The sequence below is a fragment of the Cephus cinctus genome, unplaced genomic scaffold (genome assembly GCF_000341935.2).
Source record: "Cephus cinctus unplaced genomic scaffold, Ccin1 Ccin1_scaffold0196, whole genome shotgun sequence".
In the NCBI taxonomy this organism is placed as follows: Eukaryota; Metazoa; Arthropoda; class Insecta; order Hymenoptera; family Cephidae; genus Cephus; species Cephus cinctus.
In genome coordinates, this window is record NW_014332917.1 from 154975 (window position 1) to 175274 (window position 20300).

At 42.6% G+C, this 20300-nt stretch overlaps 1 protein-coding gene across 12 annotated transcripts in view; it reads left to right on the forward strand.

Annotated features, from left to right (window-relative positions):
• The first annotated feature begins 5777 nt into the window (after positions 1–5777).
• LOC107264860 (gamma-aminobutyric acid receptor subunit beta) overlaps positions 5778–20300 on the forward strand; it is a 104232-nt gene continuing 89709 nt past the window's right edge. For 11 of the 12 annotated variants that reach the window (XM_015733588.2, XM_015733597.2, XM_015733587.2 and 8 more), the window contains exon 1: positions 5778–6316. In XM_015733588.2, the coding sequence (XP_015589074.1) occupies positions 6222–6316 (95 nt within the window). In that variant the 5' untranslated portion in view covers positions 5778–6221. The remainder of the gene's footprint in view (positions 6317–20300) is intronic. The other variant, XM_015733591.2, reaches the window with a different exon arrangement.

Consider the following 20300-nt stretch of genomic DNA (forward strand, 5'->3'; position numbering starts at 1 on the left):
GTTACCGAAATGTAAAGTCCGTGCCAGAGTTCTGTCTATCGGGGAGATAGATTACGTCCACGAGGGTACGGGGAGGAACGCGTACGTCACGGGATTCGCGGTAAGGTTAAAAGAGGGGTTGAGAGACGGACGGATGGGAATAAAAAAAAATGAGGAATGTCATAAGAAAAAGGGAAAAGACGTAAAAACGAGGAGGTGGGAGGGCGCCGGTGCGAGATCTTAAATTATCGGTCGTAATTTTCGGCGACGATCGAAACGAAGCTGGACGGCGAGGGGATGGCGCGGATAAAGAAGGGATGAGAATTTTTGGCAGCGCTCGTCGGATAACGCAGATGTCACAGTTCCTGAAGTTATAATCCTTCCGTGGAAATAACCGCGCCATTTTCCGGACTGTTCAATCTTTGCACTAACACACGCATACTAGCTATACATATATATAGATGTATGGAGATAGAAGAACCACCGACTGTATACATAAGGTATAGAATGTCTATAGCTATACCTGCTACACCGCCTCACAAAAGATATCAACCTTACCTGCCGCATCTCATCCCTCTACTTTTTACGAGGTATTCGTGTGTCCTATATCAGTGACTTCTTTACCCCGAGACATTCTTCCTTATTCTTCGTTCCTCTTTATTTGTATGTAGTTTTAACTCGCTTAAAGCCAACCAACTTTGTAACCCAGCTGGTCCTATCTCGAATCCCATCCCTTGGCACATTTCTCCATTTCCACATACCAACCTTCCCTTTGGTCGGCATCCTCTCTTGTCGTCCCTTTTTTGTCTCGCCTTTTCGTTTCATCCACGCAATTCACCACGAGAGCTCTTCTTCTCTGGTATACGAGTAGAAACTCTTTCAGTAGCAGCTCTTCGAGCTGTTAACGTTTTCAGTCACCCACTGCTGGCAGCTGTGTGTTCGATTGATTTCCTAGACAAAATAGTTTCTTACCAGCCAATTTGTGTCCTTCCCGCAAACCGAGACTCCCGGCAGCCTCTGCGTCCCTTGGAACCAGCTTCACGGTGCAGTTGAATTTCTCACAACAATTCGAGGAAGTTCGAGTACAGTTAGGCTCCAAAGTTATATATATATATAATCTTGTCAATGGTATAATTTAAGGACACGACAATTCTAGAAGCATTCACAATAGCAAGCTAATGCTTTTTTAAAGCACTACCTTAGGACATCACAGCATTGGAGTTCAGAGCTAATCTAACCTAACGGAACATTTCTAAGACCACCACAAATATTGAGTGTCTAACATTGAAAAAGTCAAAAAAATTTGGTGTGACCGTCTGCTTTATGGTCCTCAAAACAGTCATTACGCTGGAAATTGTTTGAGGACGATTCCGTAAGTATAGACTTGCTCTCAAACTGTACATTGCATAATTCAAATTGTTCCCAAAGTATACTCTTAATATAAATATAATTATATATATGTATATATAGGTATACTTCGATACTTACTATCGGAATATTTATTTCGACGAGAAGATCGACATTCGTGAGAGCGACGTTAAAATGGCGAACGTTGTTTCATGCGGGTGGATTTGCATTTTGTAAACATAACCTATCTGCACTTGGGTCTATATATGTCCGTAACGTTTGCATAGGGAAATTCTCAGGGTAACAATTGTTCCTATACTAACATCAGGAAAATATACAGAATAAGTGGCAATTAAATTCCCTGACTCGTACGCGTCACTTAATTCAAATAGGAATCGGACGCCATCTTGGAACTTTCTACTGAGTTTTGTATAAAACTAGATACACGCAACTTGCGGTACTATTGCTATGTTAGTTTGATGGTATTAATAACAGCGTAATTAAAGAACATGTTCACTTATGAATTTCAAAGTATAATCAGGTCACGTTGGAGAGGATCAACATCATTCCACGGCCGCCACAGTTGCTGTTGATGAAGTTAATTTCTATGATTCCATTTCATTGTTATCAAATCGATTACCATTATGACTAAACACGAGTCGAGTTTTGAGTAATGATAGTTATTAAAAAAAAATACTATACAATTATTAAAGGCACAATTATGCCCATATGGCACTGTAGATAGGTATCATAACTTTTAGCAGTGTAATATAGGTAGACCATAGTGAACTTCACTATAAACGATGTATAGTACAAATGTAATCGGGAAGCGGAGTTTCATCGCGACATGAAAGCCAGATTGTTTTGGTTTAGAGTTCAAACCACCCAGAGACCAGGGTATTTGCGGTATTCACGTTAATCGAAAAACGCATGCGCCCCGAGCCGCTCCCACGGTAGCTTCCAAAGCGCGATGACGTCACGCATTCCCAGTACACTCTTTATTATTCCCTGAGAACTGCCAGGAGTGCCCAGCGATCCAAAATCTTGGATTTCTGCCTTAAACAATCGGTCCTATTCAGGCAGTACGGACGTCGTTAGTGCTAATTAGCCCCCAGAGTGGTCCACACCGCATCAGCCAATGATGATCTCTATGCCAATATATATGTCTGCCTATTTCTTCCTTTTTTTTATCTTCTCTCTCTATATCTCTTTCTCTCTCTCCCCTCCCTTCCCCCTCTCTCACCCTCTCCGTCTCTCGCCCCCCTCTCTCTCACACCTTCTGATTTCAGAATAGCCTTTGTTTTTCCCCAATTTTTGTTTTCATCCTTTACTGTATCCAGCAACAAAAACCTCATCCATTCATAGACTCAAATCTATGCAGAGTCTCAATCGTTTCCATGAACTGTCCAAGAGATCGGCTCACTGGGGGATCTCTCTCGCAAGACAGAGTCCAAGAGTAGAACAGGAGCAGGAGCGATCCGCAACCTCCGCAGGAAGCTCAGACTCGATTCGCAAGCAAACGACGTCGCGAGGGCTGAGCGCGTTCTGCCGCGCAACGTTGGCCAAGATCAATAGGGGGCTTCGCGGGCCGCGAGCCATCCCAGGCGACAGAACCTCCTGGCTTCTGCGAGCTCTGCGCAAGCGCTCAACTTTCCACCTAGAGGTTACCGTGTGCGTTTTAACAGAAATGTGGTTAGCATAGCTTGTAAGCGATAGGGACACCCCCGATAACGCCTGTGTGTTGCCAAAAGGACAAGGGAGGCTTTGGCGAGATTTACCTGCGAATAGATTATTGGCAATGCGATTGGAATTGGCAGTTTCCTTTTTTTTCTTCTTCTTATCCAGAGAAGATTTCAAAGTTTTATCTGATCGGTGAGGTTTGTAGATTTTGGTTTTTTTTTGTTTATGTTACTAGGGGATGGACGATAAGGGATTATTTGTACGTGGATTATAAGTGACGAGACAGATAGACGGTTTAATAGGAGGAAGAATTGTTTTAGGGTTGAACGAATGGTAGGTAATAGTGACCTGGGTAGGTGATAGGTGGATACGGGGGTTTCCGATTACCGGGAGATGCTCGATCCGGAGGAAGTGGCGTGCTTGGCTCTTCTTCCGCTGATAGGACGAATCTAGGGGCTAATCGATCGTGTTGTTAGAAATTCGTGGCTCGATCGTCCCACGCCCTTTGCTGTACGAAATATCCTTAAAGATTATGATAGCAGCCCTTGCATAGGGGCATCCTTGACTTATCTGTACAGTCGGATGTGATGGGAGGCGTTCAAATTATAGAATCTATCGATAACTGGGAGTAGCTTGTAAACAGCTCGTATATCTGGTAATAAAAGTAACGTATGAAGCACGAAACAGCTCGGGAAACCAGCAATAAAAATAATATATGAAGTTACCAATGAAAAATTTTCTTGGTTACAATGAACCACTGACTCCTCGTTAAACCTAGTTTTACATTCGTGTAGACTGCGTATTGAAAACTATAGCATATTGTAAATACAATATGTATGTTGTACAGCGATACATATAGTAGTGTTATACAAGAGAAATTGCCATGAATAATACGTTACGGGTGTTTTAAAACTGGTACATTAAAATTCTAATTTCAGGTAATTTCATAGTCGCTTTATGATATTCGTGGGCGACGATTTCGTCGAGACAGAAATAACGAGTGAACGTCGACACGGGACTGCTCTGATCGCAATGTGGAGAACTAAGGGAAACTCTGCGCAGTTACTTTTCTACGTGCGGCCGAAAGGACCGCGTCGTAGAAAACACGAGTGGAACTTTGCTTCTTTGATTCTCGTACGTGGAATCGCTTACGGTGCGAAAGAACGTGAATCGGCAAATGGGATGAAGCTACATACATAGATTCAAAAAGTATTTGTCTATCGACTTGTATCAATGATTCAGAGTAACATGGAGAGGCGCGTTTACGATGAAAGGGTAAAAAAGAAGGAAAAGGGATCGAAAAGGATTTCTAGCAAGAATTTCCGTATAAGTGGAAGAAAACAAAAACGAATACCAGTGGACGTTGAATGGAGAGAAGGGGATGAATATCCTACGACTCGAAACTTGGATTTCGTAAAAAGTGTGGATAATATAAATATAGCTTTGATAACGAATCCGTTCGTTTCTATGGTGAATCGAGAAAGTTATTTTGTCTAGGGATAATAGGGGAATGGGAAAATATCGAAAAAGTCTCGAATGTGGCGCTTTGAGAATTTAATAGGCATCTCCAATCCGAGTCAGCTGAATAGTTTTTTGTTGGTGGCATTCGGCAAATTTAACATCCGGGAAATACAGGGACGAACTTGTGGTTACTGACTTGGGCTGCTTAGACGCGTGTACCAGGTTAATTAGACGTAGGTCGGCTAATTCACGCTCCTAGGTATAGTCTCGTGGTATTGGTATAACTGGAGAATCTAACGGCAGTCTCTGCAACAGGCAGATATATGGTATACGATATGTATAGATATATATAAACACATTAGTATGCTCAGGAGCAGAAACATTAATACTACAGTTTCTCCATTGAACGATTAGTTAGATATAATTATCTTGAAATATTTTTTATTAAAAAAAATCCTCGCTCTTAATTGCACTATCTAATCTTGCATGAAATAATTAAAGGAATTAAAGTAGCTAGTACCGACTAAAAGTAATATCACAATTATTGAACTGAAAAAGTATTCATACCTTCAGGAACAACTACTCGAGCAAGATCAAAGTGAATAAGAACGGAAAAAGAGGTATATAATTTATTTGAGGAAAAGATAAAAATAAAGAATACAGGTGAATCTTGCACACCTACCTCTCATCCACTTCTTTTTAGAGACTCAAGCTAATCTATAATAGTACGCTGTTATTTAGAACCTTCTTGAAGCTACCTACCTCTTTAGATAAATTCCATGGACGCAGACAGATACGAAGCAATTGGCAAGAGTAGCGAAAACGTTCTGAAGAATGGAACCATCGAACGTATGGTGGCCGATTCGATTGTGCAAGCTCCTCGCGCCCATGGATGACCTTAGGGCAGTGTGTGTGTGGGATGTGCTACCCTTGGACGCAGAGTAGCGTAGTCGATGTCTGCCCGTGTGTCGAAGAAACGAGTGCTGGGATATTGAGGGGTGTTAGGGGTTGGAGAGCAGGATAGGTAGCTAGGTAGATAGGTAGGCGAAGATATAGGCGGCGGGCAAGTAGGCAGGAATATAGGTGTAGGCAGGCAGGCATAGACAGACGCAGCGAGGGTGGGTCCGGGGTGGCAAGGCAAAGGGATTACGAGGGAAAGGAAGGAAAGGGATGAGAAAGTAAGGGATGAGGCGAGAAGAGAGGAAGGAGCAGGGTCGCCGGGAGGGGGAAGGGTCGGCAAGGGGGTCGGCAGGCCAAAGGGCGCGTGCGCCGTGAGGCAGCCGGGACTCGCGTAAGAGCCGCCACTCCCGAGCGCGGCGTAGCGCGGGTGCGACCGTCCGAGCGATGTCCAGTGGAAGGATCAAAGTAAAGAGGAGCGAGCGGCAGAGCGGCGGCCCCCTGCAGGCCCCCGCATTATAGGAAAGGACCCCGTAAGGCCCCGCAAGAGGCCCCCTGTCCCAAGTCCCATCCTAAATCCCCCCGTACCGACCTCGCGTCCGTCCCACGAGACCTCGAGAACCTCTCGCAAGAGAAGTAGCCGCGAAAACGTCGACCTCTGCGCGCCGTACCACGTAGCTCTGGCAATCCGCGAGGCCCCAGCTTCCCTTAGCGAGGGGAGTGGGCGCCCTGACAGGAGCGCGACACGAACAAGTGAAGAAGAAGAGAATTTGGAGTGAGTGAAAGTGAACGAGAGCGCGGACCTGGCTCGACCCAAGGGATCTTCGCTCATTGCCAGGATCACGCTCAGCTCGAGGATGAGATCACACGCAGCATCCTGGAGCTTTGCGCTCCTCGCAGTCACCGTTGCTCTACTGCCAGCCACCCACAAACCGCCCTTCGCACACGCTGCGTAAGTAAATTCAGCGATGGTCACCACTCGCCTTGTGTCAGATCGTTCTATTGCCTTGTCGCATCCCTTGCCTTGCAATTCATCCTTATCTCGGTCAGACACGCTCATCGTGGTCGTGTCAGACTTCGATCTGTCATTGGTACTCTCTGTTGGATAAGAACCTTCCTTTGAATAGTCCTTGTACCTTATCCAAAGAATCCAAAAGATTCTCTATTAACTCCTTTATCGGATTCTTCATTTTCGTAAATTCTGAACAACCTCAGTCTCCTCGCCCCCGAGATGTTCCTTCCACGTTACTAGGCATCGAACCGACCGTGTACACCCAAGACAGCTATGGCGTAGCACGATGGGAACAGATGGTGCGGATCGTTCTGGCGAGTACGCTCTGTAGGCTCTTCCCTGTCATTCCGACGTTTCATTCGACAACACGGTAACGTTGAAACTGTCTGCGAAATGTGATACTCTCGAGAGTCAAACTATGTTAACAGTGTGTCTAGTGGAACTGGAGCAATTATACGTCATACGATTACTCGTATCAAGAGTGTTAATCGGTTCGAATCACATCAGAATCTTGAAATCATTGGATGCGGTATGCGCGTAGACGAAATGTGATGGCATGTAAATCCTACGGCTCTTCGACCCAACAAGAAATATTATACTTCGTACCATGAAACGTACGCCACGAAAATCATTAAATAATCTTCGAAATCATATGTAGTGCATTAAATATGACCGGTACGCCCTCAAAACTAAATTAAGAATCAAGTTAATACCAATCCCCATGATCGATTACCAAAATCGCTCTAATTTACCGTATTAACTCGACTCGGACAAGTTCATTGATTTTCGCAAACCGCCTGGCAAATGCCATGATTATTCCGCGAGTGCCAAATAATTACACAAGGCCTATTTTCATCAACAGCCACGCAGTGATACCGTTCGCTTACATGTGCCTGATCGGTAACAACTCGCTAGAATCCATCATAAAAAAAAAACGTCACGTAATCTATAAATTAGATGCACGAGCCGCGATGGAGATTGCAAAACAATGTCAAATTACTCGTTGACGACCTGACAGAATAACAGACAGAGGGTTGCCAGGTACAGAGGGATGTTCAGCCGTTAAATCAACGCAAGGATCGTCTGAGCAGTTACGTACCTTAGGAGTCATGACGCTCGTTACTCTTTTTTCTTCGGTTTCTTCCTTTTTTTATATCTACCCATCCCGTCCAAAAAAAAAAAGCGAGATCGTAAATTTTCCCCCGTTCGATTCCACCAATCCGTCAACCGTCACGAAACTTTCTCACGTTCCCCTACCACGGGCCTGAGAGCCATTACGAAATATCAAATGGTCCCAAGCGTCAAAGGGAGGAAGAGACGGAGGGAGAGAAGGCAGAACGGAATGGATGTCTGATAGAGGAAGGATTCTTCGAAATAAATAGAAAGTAGACAACGAATACTGGATTGGAATGATTTGTTTCGTGGCAAATGATACTGCCGAACTTTCTCCAGTGCTTTTTTTATCCCTTTACCAAATAGACTTATTCAAATAATCACGTGTCTTTCGCGTGGGATATGCATCTGGTTATCGTGTATAATATCTATGGCTTCAGCTGCATTGTAAGCCCAATGCATAAACCAACACCGACGACTTCATACATTTATATATTCCAAACGGTATTATTGATGTTTGTTCTAGAAGCCACATTCTGCAATGTTCTTGACGTAAACAAGCTTTAGCGACGCCCAAAATGCACCGCGAGTTTAATTCTGATTGGATATATGTATGACTTTATTAGAAAAAACTTGTTTTCATGCATCCTCGTGGGATTTATTCAGAAAGTGCTTATCGAAGGTGTAAAATGCATTGACTGAATTCCTGGATGAATGCATCATAATCTAACAAAGACTATACACGCAATTGAAAACAAGTTCTTTTGAAGTATATTTAACACTGAGGTTTTCAGAGTGGTTTTACTTATTTGTCTCGATTTTTTTTTATCAAAACAAGTTTGTTTAGATAAAGTGACGCAGGCAAAATTGAAATGTTGAGACTATCAATATTAACGTAAAATCTTCTATTCCACCTGTTTCCTCTTTCACGCCTCGTGCCTTCTTGGCCTCTTCCAAGGGTACAAGTACCAACCACGAAGCCTGTAGTGTGGTATCAGTGATCGCAGTAGAGCTCTCGAGCAGGAGGGTACTCCCAACGTGGCAGAGCTCCAAATCCTCCGTACCTACCCCTAAGCATCTAACCCCTAAAGTACCCCCTCCTTCACTCCTAGCGACCCGAGTCACTACTAGGTCCTCCTGTAACCCATTCTGACTTTCCGGTCACCCGGATGTCAGACCGATCTTCAGAATGTGCCACTCCCAGCACCTGGCCGCGGATAGCCACGTCATCATAATACTCTACAATTCTTTAGGGTAGTTTTGATCCTACTATTAAACAAGATGTCCATGTTTGTCAGTTCATCTCAGGTGGAGGTAAATCTTCTTTATAGAGCACACCCACTTTGAGAATTACCGATGCGTGGTGAAAACAACCCCAAACAATTGTTGGACTCAATGGCTAAGTATCCCAGGACGTGTTTTACGTTGCTAATAAAAGTGACTAGAATCCGGGTGAACGCGCTGTATTTTTCTAAAGATAAATTCATTGGGGTATACCTATGGTGCCTTTCACAATTTTCTACAGTCCCTCGGACGACGGTCATTTCTCGATTTTTAGTGACACGAATCTCTGGATGATATCGGTTGGCTCCCTAGAATATCCGTGACACAATAACGGTAGGGGATTGTCAAGGATCGTGGCCATTGTCATGCTATTTCTTCAGCAATTGTTGCCCGGAGTATGAAAGGAGTCCTTGGTAAACTCCAAGGTGGCAGATTGAGAACGAAAAGCAGAAGCAGTGGAGGGCTGTTTTTTATATCTATCCGTATAAAAAAAAAAAAGAAACAAAGAACATACTTCTTTTTAGAAAGTTGGTACCACTGATAGCTTACCCCTAAGACAGCAAAGTGATCTGTATATTATCGAAAGTGCATTAAAAAAAAATCATATTTTAGAAAAACTCTTTCGTAACGAGATAGTAGCAGGTTGCAGGTATACCAACCATAAAAAATCTATTTAAGCCGAATCTCCTCGTGCCAATATTTGCACTTGTTCGCCATTATTACGTTTACCCGATTCTTACTGGAATTCCGAATTTTCATATTTCCATTGCGACCTCCTAAACCCCCTCCCGTCCCGGATATACCGGGTACCTTCGACGGCATCGACGCCACCTGACCCACTTTGGGTAAAACGTAAAACGCGCACGTATACCGCCACCAGCAATCGGATAGAACGTTGTTCACCGGCGGTCTTAGGTTGGCTGTTTGCCGTGGCGGTAGATTCGAACTACAAACGACCTCAGTCCTCTATAGGATTCGACGTACATCGAAGAACAGAGTCGCTGATCAGATGAAGCGTACGGAACTCAATACTGGTTCTCGATCATTCACTCTGCTTACTCTCGATTCTACTATGCCCGTCTCTCTCTTTCTTTTTCCTTATACGATATTCCTTCGTTTTTCTTCCAATTTGTATCCGCGTGTAATTTTTGCACACTAACCAGATACTAAAACGCCGCGATGAGCTTTGCTCGACCGTGATTAAAGTTTAATACAGACGTCTGCGAAGAGAGCGATTAGTAACTGACAGACGGACATGAAGGCGTCGCTTAGGTGAAATGAGCGACGGGCGTTTGCAAAGAAGCGATGCATATTTAATAGTAAGCGATTATTAATGCGAGCTTACACTGAAATGATTGATGAAATCCTTTGGATCTTGCTAAAACAATTTATATTTCAAGGATTTACCTGTATCCGTGGCTGTACGTTGTTGGGATTTTAATCGGCATTTTGTGTCTTATTCGCAAAAAATAACTATCGCACTTAAAACTTATCACGAAGTCTATGAAATATTTTATAATGACAGTTTTTTTCTGCCTATTAATGATTACATTATTATACTAACAGAAATGCTAATTGTAACGTGCCTGGTAATCCGTTTGCTTCAAATACCATGGGATTCTGTCAAATTAATGATCTCGTTATTGTGTACGTAAATGACAAGTACATCAGAATATCATTATGCTATTCATCAGAATGAACTATTCGGTGCAACAGTTTATTTTCTAGAATTTCGAGGTAGATTCAGTCGAAGGTGCATCAAGAACAGATACAAGGTATGAATGTTAAGCAGTACGCACTGAATCTCTATAGGATCAGAAACAGATATGTATATATGTATATAGAGAGACAGAGAGAGTTACTGACGTGAAGGACTGAAAGCGGCATTGAACGTTATAGAAAGGGTTTTGCGACGTGGAGGTTACCAGCAAAGCATAAGGGGTCAGGTTGCTGGATGAATCTTCGTTTACCTGCAAATCGAATAGTCTTCGGTAACAGTAATATCCGGCGTTGCGGTCGACTGAGTGTCTGCCTGCGGGTTCGTTATGTTTCACCTCCGACTACCCCGTCACCACCCTTTAACCATGCCCCTCCGTCGATACTCTATATATACCCCATCCAGGAAACCAGTACTCCCACTCGCCAACCAATGCCGGTTCAATTTACCGATTTACCTTCGTTTCTCTCAAGCTGCACTCACTGCATCCGGCACGACGTCGCCGTCGCGATATCTCAATGAAAATTCTCTTCTACGGTTGAATTAAATTTTTCCTTCTATCATCAGCCAGTCGTCCGTATCTCTTTCGCTGCCAGTTCAATTGTCTTCATACTTGTTATTACATTTTTAAATTGCAACGCGTCGACAATTCTTAAATCAAAGCGATTGATCCTTGATCGAAATCGACCGTTTACACAGTAGTCTAACTCAACGTACTAGAAAGCTTTCTTACCGATACTGAAAAGCTTCACTATAAAGTTTAACGTTCTCGTGTAGGCGACTATCGAAGCGAATAATCGTACGGTTCAATGTATTTAGTTTAGTAACGATCGAACGGGTTCAATAGGACGAGTATTGGTGGATGTGCATACACGTCTGGAAAGTTGAAATAGAACGTTCACATGGAAACGGCACTGCGAATCTTATACCACTTCAGCTTCCTACGTGCTGTACACAGCTTTCATATTCGTCTATATCAATAGGTATATATATATGTGTATGTATTCCATAATTAAAGTGTCTCGTATAACAATATATTGCTGGCCGTCGTATCGATTTATTTACAAATTCAATTTATTACTTCATATACTCATAAATCACTGAATACAGAGTACGGAGTGTACAATGAAAGAAATGAAAAATTCCAGTGGTAGCTGATCGAATTAAATAAAATGGGTAAACTAAAAATTCTTAGTCTCAATCTCTTATCAGTCGATATCTCTTTTCTAGAAGATAACGCTATGAAGGAGGATAGAAAACAAACTTGAAAAATATCTTGTTGAAATGGGCAGTGTAAAAACGTTAGTACCTAACGTAATTTATTGCGTTAATCTCTCAAGAGTGGCACGCGCCTACCTAAGGAACCCCATCGTAATCATAAGTACACAAGAGTTACTCGGCAGTCGTAGACAAACAAGACGAGAGAGAAGTGCCTAGGTACTATACTATACTTATGGTATATAGGGTGTCTATGTAATATACCCCAACGTTGGGAACCTTAGGTTACTTACACGCTGGCGCATTGGACTTGGAGGGACTTGAGTTATTCCGCGTTCACGTCGACAACTTTGAAATTGGGCGGGAGAAGGAGTGTATACATATATACACTGTATATATATATACATATATGAAGAACAGTAATGCGCTTCTCAAAAATGGCTAAAACCAACTCGCAAGACAGTACAAAGAGAACGCGAGACAGGAAATACTTGGTGTGAGTGCTACCTTTACTTGGAGGAGGAATAAGAAGAGGAAGACTAATATACGGAAATTCCATAGCACATTTTCATTTCCCCTAATGGAAACGCGAAGCGGGTAACAAGAAAATATGAAATTACAAAAATCTAGTTGAACTTTGACAATAATACAGAATCGTAAGATTAATCGGACAAGTTTTTCAAATAATCGTGTTTCGTAGTAGCATCGTCGTTGACAGTAAAAAATATCGTGGCAAACAGATTGGCCATGAGGCACGTTCGCTTGGTCCGTAAAGTCGTATCTTATGGATTGATTCGGTAAATGCGGAAATTTCAAACCGGAAGTGCTGAAAGTCAACGAATCTTACTGTGGCATTGACAAGAGGCGGTTAATTTTATTTGGGGAATTTCATGTCGATCAGTTCAGTGGCTTAATTTAAATAAACACATTTTTCGCGCGCGTACATATGAACTCGTTCATGTATTTTTTATGGTGATTATACATAAGACTCTTATACTCCATGTGGTCGTAGATACAAAAAATCCTCTCGATTCGCTTATATGACGTGAAAATTTGCCCACTGCCATCTTGATCCTCCCGATTCATCCTCCTTCTGCATTTTTTACGAGGTTTCCAAATCCCTCGATGGAATCGCGTTTGGCGTTCATATAGCTGCCACGGTTGGACCATTGGTACCAAACTCTCTGGAATTCTTCTCGATCTATGTGATGGGTGGATGAGACGATAGAGGGTGAGTGCATATGTCACGAGTTCGAGACTCCCATCGACAGTGCTATGTTACTCTTCGAATTTTGATTCATTCAAATATTTCTAGTTGAGGGGTTGGAGTAAGTATCCTTCGAAGCACATCGCTTCGAAGAAATATATTCAGATTCGTATTCAACGCTCCTCGCGTTCCTATTGCTTCAATATACATATACATATATATGCCTATAACTCTATGGCTATAGGTTCTCACAAAATATTGTCCAATATAGCCTATACGCAGATACACCGAACAGACCCAGATAAAGAACTGCAGTCTTTTGCGTTTCACATCGTTGTAGGAAATACGAATAATTTTTATCTGGCTCATTTATTTTACTCGCGATTTTATACGTAAGTAAGACGAATTTTTGGACCGACGAGAAATCTAAGAAGAAAATTCTATAGAGTAAACGAAGGTTTTTATGGAAAGTTTTAGATGTTAAATAGTACGTCTCTCTCCTTGCTCTGTATGATATATTGGGTTGTGAACGTATACTTAAATATATTTTCTTAATTAATTTCTCTACTATACGTTACGTAGGTACCTATCCAATGTTACTAAACTTTCAACCCTTAATATATCTAGCGTTTTTGTAACGGTGAACAACGCGCGTCATAATGTCGCATGATCTGTAAAAGTTGTCCCATAAAGAACTACTTGGGTCATAAACACGCTTACGAAATAGATAGTGCGCGCTTCATACGTGACCGCCCCCCAATATTCTCATGCAGCCTTTACGTGCAGATGCGTAGCTACGCGTCCCGCGTGTGTAACTTACTAATGAAAACCCCGCTCTGCGGTGTCCACGGATATGCGCGCTGAATAGGGGATGAACCCAGGAACCCCTGTACTCCATGGCACGTTGCTGTCCATGCTGGGCCATATGGGAATTTTTAACACGAAAATTTATAAGGGTTAAAAAAAGGAATGGAAAAAAATATACGGAGTCATTACGCGAAATAATGTATCGAATGTTTTTCAGCTTAAAAGCAATCCACCCCTTATCCATAATATTCATTCTACACCCCATGGACCCTGGGGAAAGCCTTTACTTGGCTCTGCGAATATTTCGCTCATAGTTAGTAACTGTAGATATTATTGAAGCGTGGTAGATAGTATTAGCCAATAAGAATAGACGAATAGATTGTCTCAAGAGTAGTTATACGTATATGTGCTCTTAAGGTGGCGTAACAAATATTCGGACCCCGCAGGATATTGCCTAGAAAGGGATTCTTGAAAAATAAAGTTTCAGTGGAGATGCACCTTTTTCTTTTTTAAAGGTTGACTCGCTGGATATACGTATACTAGTGAAATAACAGCGCGGACCTTACTTCGGTCTGAAAAGTTTAATTAAATTTTGACAATTCAGTACTACTCCGTAGACGAGGACCCTCCTTGCCCATTAGTATTTGGTAACAGATTCTAATCTTCATAGATAATGTATTCCAACTCGCGAAATTGTTTGTGGGTCAAGTTTCAGAAAGAATAATGATAATGACACGAATACATTATCGATGCGCTTCGTTTGAATAAGACGTACCTAAAGATCAACGATAAAAGAGAGAAGGACCCAAAGACCCAAAGGACCCTAAGAATAGGGAAATGGAGAGAGATACGTTATATGCGATATATATACATAGACAGAGAGCGAGCTAGAGAAGGTAAAGGATTAGCACGTGAAAGCGCATTAATTAGACGACGTCGAGCGTCGACGTCGGTGTCGCAACCCAATGTAAAGCCGAGCCCGATGCATACACGATGTTCAATTAGAGTAGATACGTAGGCAGTAGGTACTACTTGCGCTACATCAGACTTGAGGATAACTGCGGGCACGTAAGTCCGAGTTATTACAGGGCCTGGATACTTCGCCAGTTATCGCGTACCTACCTGGTCGTGAGGGGTTGGGCCTCGTCCAAGTGGTCACGCGATACAGTGCTTTCATTTGCCTAGGTTAGTTTGTGCTTTTAGCTTATATTTGCTGGAACACTTAAGTATATACTTGCCCGTCACGATGCACGTAGACGTGGCTTATGAATCATAACGCCAATTCGAGGGCGAAATTAATGCCCAGAGCGTCATGGAAATTTGACCACGAGGGTTTCATTTGCCGTCGAGTGAACATTGGAGTTGTCGATGAGACGGAAAACTACATTTTGCTTATCCTTTCGAAATACGCCCTAAACCTGTCGCATGGAGTCTTACGGGGTGCGCCGACCTTGATCTTCAATCCCGTTAGAATTTTTCCTTGGACGAAGTTGTGTCTTGGGTACGAATTGAGTCTTGGCGTACAAGCTCATCGTGAACGGATCCAGTTTCGTTCGAGTGAATGGTGATTGGGATACCTGAGTGAATGAAGTGTCGCATTTTTTGGTCGTTGTTGCAGTACTATACTTTTGTAGTTCTTGTTTCTGCGATTCTGGAGCTGGTTTATGAGTCGCGAAAAGACTAAACGGACTTGGGAAGTATCGAACAAATTGTGCGATAGGCTGTTCGATTTGTGAGACGAAAGATTCAGAGGTCATTAACGTGGTAATTAAGGCGAGTTATGAGACTCTAAGTGTCGGCATTAATTAGAAGAGCATCGTTCTACTTGGTATTTGTCGGTAAATCACGCATTAAAACTTAAAGAAATTGTGGCTTTTTTAAATAAAAATTACAAAATCAAGAAAGGTTAAGTCTTCTGTTAAGTTTTTCAAAAGTATGACGTTTCCTGTAAAAATAGTCTTCACTCGAGTAAGGTCTAACTCAACGAAGTCGATCCCCAAGTGAAAAGTGTCGCTCGGTGGTTTTTCCTTTTTCATAATTTATGGAAACACCAAAGTAAAAACATGCCGGTTTTAGGGTCAATATCCGAGAAAAATGACATGTCAGACCTGCAAAAATTGTATAAAGTAGCTTCTCTCGTACCAACGTTATGTACCTTGAACTGCGCAAAATGTTCGTTTCCTGTCGTAAAAGTTCCTGTACGCAAAGCCATCGTGAAAATGTACATATACCTGCGGTCTAACTTCTTTGAACAGTGAAAAAAGGGTGATTCAAAATTATGCAAATTATGTGAGTAAACTTTTAAACAAGAGTCCAGTCTGTGTCCATAGTTCACATTGGGTATTTTCCATAGAACGTTCCTTGCTATCGCGGGCGGACGTAGTTTCGTGCAAGGGCTACTAATTGGGTGGGTCGGTAACGGGGTTAACTGGGCAATCAGAGTCGCGTGTCACGCATTGATTTCATGCGTAGACATACAGCCCTTACCTTATCCTACCTTCATCAAGTATGCCTATGCGTTAGGTACACCTTGTGCCTTTACACCACTACCCTAGTCTACCTTAGAATACCATAGTGCTATTATACAATAGAGGTGAGTCTTATCCAAATTCTATTCCCATGAAGCCCATCAACCTTGTCAAGCGCTCCTGGTACTTTACCCGAATCGTGGAGACGCTACTAATTTATCAGCCCATTGTTTCCCACCTCTGAATTTACGCTGTTCTCTATACCCATCTCAAATATTGAAAAACACACTCGATGCAACGCACCCCTTCGAGGATTAAGTTTTCACGGCCTTGCGAACGTGTTCGATATATGGTTGAAAACCTTTTTTTTGCTCCTGCTGCAGCATCCACGCTCGCTTACATTCTTATACCTTGCATACGGACTGAATTAATTTCAAGAGTTCTTGAACATTTACCCTGCTTCCCCAGACAGACAACTACTTTTCCTTTTTAACTCATTATATAATCTTTTTTATTTTTACTCTTCTTCCTCTTTTCTGCTATCTTTTATTTCCTTCTACCGTACCTGGTCGAGGGAACACTGTTGCAGTGTGCATAAGCGACGTATGCCCCGCGTAAACGTATTCCTCAGCTGAAAAGATACAGAACCTAGGGGTTGCTCTTCGCGTAGCTATAATAAGCGTGCGGTGCAGCCGCCCCCCGGCGGCAACCCGACCGGGCTTGTTGGGTTGTAGAGGGTTGATGGAGATTCAGGGAGGTTGAGGGTGGTCGAGGGTGGTTCACAGGGAGGTCGGCGGAAGACAGAGAACGGGTAGGGGTTTCTCGCGTGCAGCCTTGACATGGGCCAGGAAATCAATGGGACCTCCAACCAACACAAACTCGGTCAGCCGGAGCTGCACAGTCCCCGTACTTCAGGAACGCAGACATTACACGGTGAGAACGACATTATAATTTTGAAAATTACTTTTTCGCGAGGTGAAAATCACGATACACCTTGGCACTCTGATCCTGATAGGTTATCGATTACTCTCATTACTGCAGGCATAATTACTGCAGACTCTTTTAACGGGTGTCACTGGAAAAACCTTACCAGCTGGTATACGCTGCTGGATGGTGAAAAGTGTCATACGTTTTTGTAATGTTCTTGGGGAAAAGTTTAAAATCCTAGTGAGAAGACGGTGGATCTTTCTTAGAAATACTTTTACACTCTTCGTCGCAGTTGACTCCTTGTTTTTATCCGCCAAACTGGCAGCAGCTCGTGAAACTTTGCTGCTCCGATGTGACAAAAGAAACTTCACAGTCGACAGTCTACTGAGATCGTTAAGAATTGATGAAATTAATATCAATGGTAATTCACGTATATTGACGAGAAAATTGTACTATTCAAAATTGATGCTGCGCTACTGGTGCAGTTGAGAAATCTTTAGGTCTTAAATTTACACAGAATATAATATTTCGGGGATTTTATACGTTTACAGTATATAATAGTTATAAATTTATGCGAATCGACGCTTGCACTCCATGTGCTGACTCGTATGCCGAATTCAGCCGGCAAACTGAATTCAATATTTGGAAAAGTATGTTTCCGGAATATATCTTTGATAATCTCGCATGATTATTATTACACGATCTTACATTACTCTTGTGATATTAAAATCTGTCTAGCAATATCGTATAACGCGTTTCGGTATACTGTCCCTTCATTGGTATGTTAAATCATCAATTTAGATTCAGATCAGAGACTATGGATGCACTGCATTCACGTGGACTGTTCATCTTAAGATCCTGGCTGGGTAATGATACATGAACAGAGCATAAAATAAAGAGAATTCAGAAATTTTATTTAAATATAATACCAACACTCTCAATAAATACTAACTACAACTTAAAGCATCTGTTTCTTGGGAATAAATTATTCGACATTCTCCATTTCACCCTGGATTCTTCAAGCAGTTTTTTCCAAGCGTCTCGACTGGAAATGCCAGCTCGAACCGTCGCATAAAAATCGGCCGGCCCGATGGGATTATGGGGCTACTCATGTTTTTTGATGAAGACATGGCGTGCGCGATAAAACGTACTAAGTATTCGCACGCGCGCCCAAGACGCCTTTGCAGGTCCTTACAATACATAAAAACAAGAGAAAAAAAAATACTGGGCAAAAAAAAGAGAAACGCTAGAAAGGCAAGAAACTAGAATTCAAGTAAGATAGAGAGAGAGAGAGAGAGAGAGAGGAGGGGAGAGGACGTATATGCCAAGCTAAGAAGAAGAGAGGAAAAGTATGATAGACGCGTCTATGTAAATATTCCATCTACGTTAGGCAGTACGAGAGGAAAAGAGACAAGAGGGAAACGCGTAGCCGTGTGGAACGTCGTGAAGAGCGACGTCGACTGCCAGTGAGAAGCCCGACCAGGGGTGTCTCGGGGTAAGGGGGGTAAAAGGGTGTTTTGTACATGAATACATACGTACGTATGTATATGGAGGTACACGTCGGTATATAGTATGTAAAGTAATATGTATCAGAGTGCGGCTATAACAAAAGAGCTTTCTGGGTCGCATTAAGGTAATGCGTTCGTGTCGTGGCTCGCTGAGGCCTGGTTCAAGTTAGCTAGGCGAATCGGTCGAGATGGCTCGACTTCACCTGAACCTGACGTCGACGACGTTGGGTGGCTCCTTTTTTCACCGTCTAACGAGTATATGTACCCGTACCTTGGCACTATACCCGGTCAACGTTATAACAGACATATAACGTGATCTCGTGTCCTCACGTGCGTCCTTTCGTTTTCTTTATCCGTCATTTTAATCCTTTTCTTGTGTAACTTCAAAAAGAAAACTCGAGCTCAACCAGGCATCGTCCCTCGTTAACTCGTCGTGCTGGCCGGCCGCGCCACTTGTGCTGCCTATCTTTCGCCTCGAGAGACCTCCTTGAGAACGACCTTAACCGGTGGAGCAGAGTCGCCCGCAGATGGCGATTGATAGACGGACTAGGTACATAATGAAAAAAAAGCGCCGTAGTATATAAGGGTATCGAAAGGACGTAAAATAAACGCAAAACTTAAACTGAAATCTTTGTGTGCCCTCGGTGATCTCTTAATCGGATGAACCTTGACGGCAACCCGGTAACTAGTAATTTCCTTCTATAACGTAATTACTGGCCCATATTACGCGGCGGCCGAAGGGAGGCTTGTGCCACCAGCCTGACTGCCGGAGAGCAGCCACGAGGTCGCCAAGTGGAAAAAGCTCCTGCATAAAAAGCCATTACAATCATGTGGCACTGGCATGCTAATGGGGCACTGATATAATTAACTACTATATCCACGCTCTTATCGGACTATGCGCGCGTACCTTGCATAAAAATAGCACAGCCGCTCGTGGCGAACACGAGCGCCGTAAGATCTCTATTCCTGCGCTCTACCCCGTTTACCTGTTTTCCACCCTTCTTTCTTTTTATCTCGGCTTGATTTTTTTTTGTTTTCTTTTTTTTCTTAATTCGCCCACGGAGATACTACTTTGAGGAATTAGCTTACTTAAAGTTTCTTCGATGCGTTACAGAGGGAGCCATTGTCGAAAAGTTTGAAACGCCTTCGAACCAGCTCGGATATCCGAAATGACTTAATTACACGCGTTCGTTAACTAACCGGTAATTTTCTCGCGGTAGGGAGTAACGATTCGGAAATGGAAATAGCGAAAATGGAGTAAAAGCCCCCGAGACGCTCGGATGTTACGTCTGAATATTCAGCAGTGACCAAAGTTGGTTAGTAGACGGCGTGTTATATTATCTAGAAACGTGGCGCAGCTCTCGGACTATACTTTATGTGGGAAAGTCGAATTAGTTAATAGTTTCAGTTGATTTCCTAGCCGAGTGCATCTGCCTGTGGTTCATATTACGGTTGGTGTAACATCTGGTATAGATGCTCTTAATCATCATAAATGGTAACTGAGACTTTATTTGATTCTGGAACGTATAGCTCTATGTTCCTTTGTCGGAATTCTTATAGACCGGTATACATATATATTTGTGTTTCCAAATTAATTAGTATTCACCATGCGAATAGTATTATACTAATAAATAAGTTGCATGCTAGAATCGTGTGTATCATATTATATTCTGTA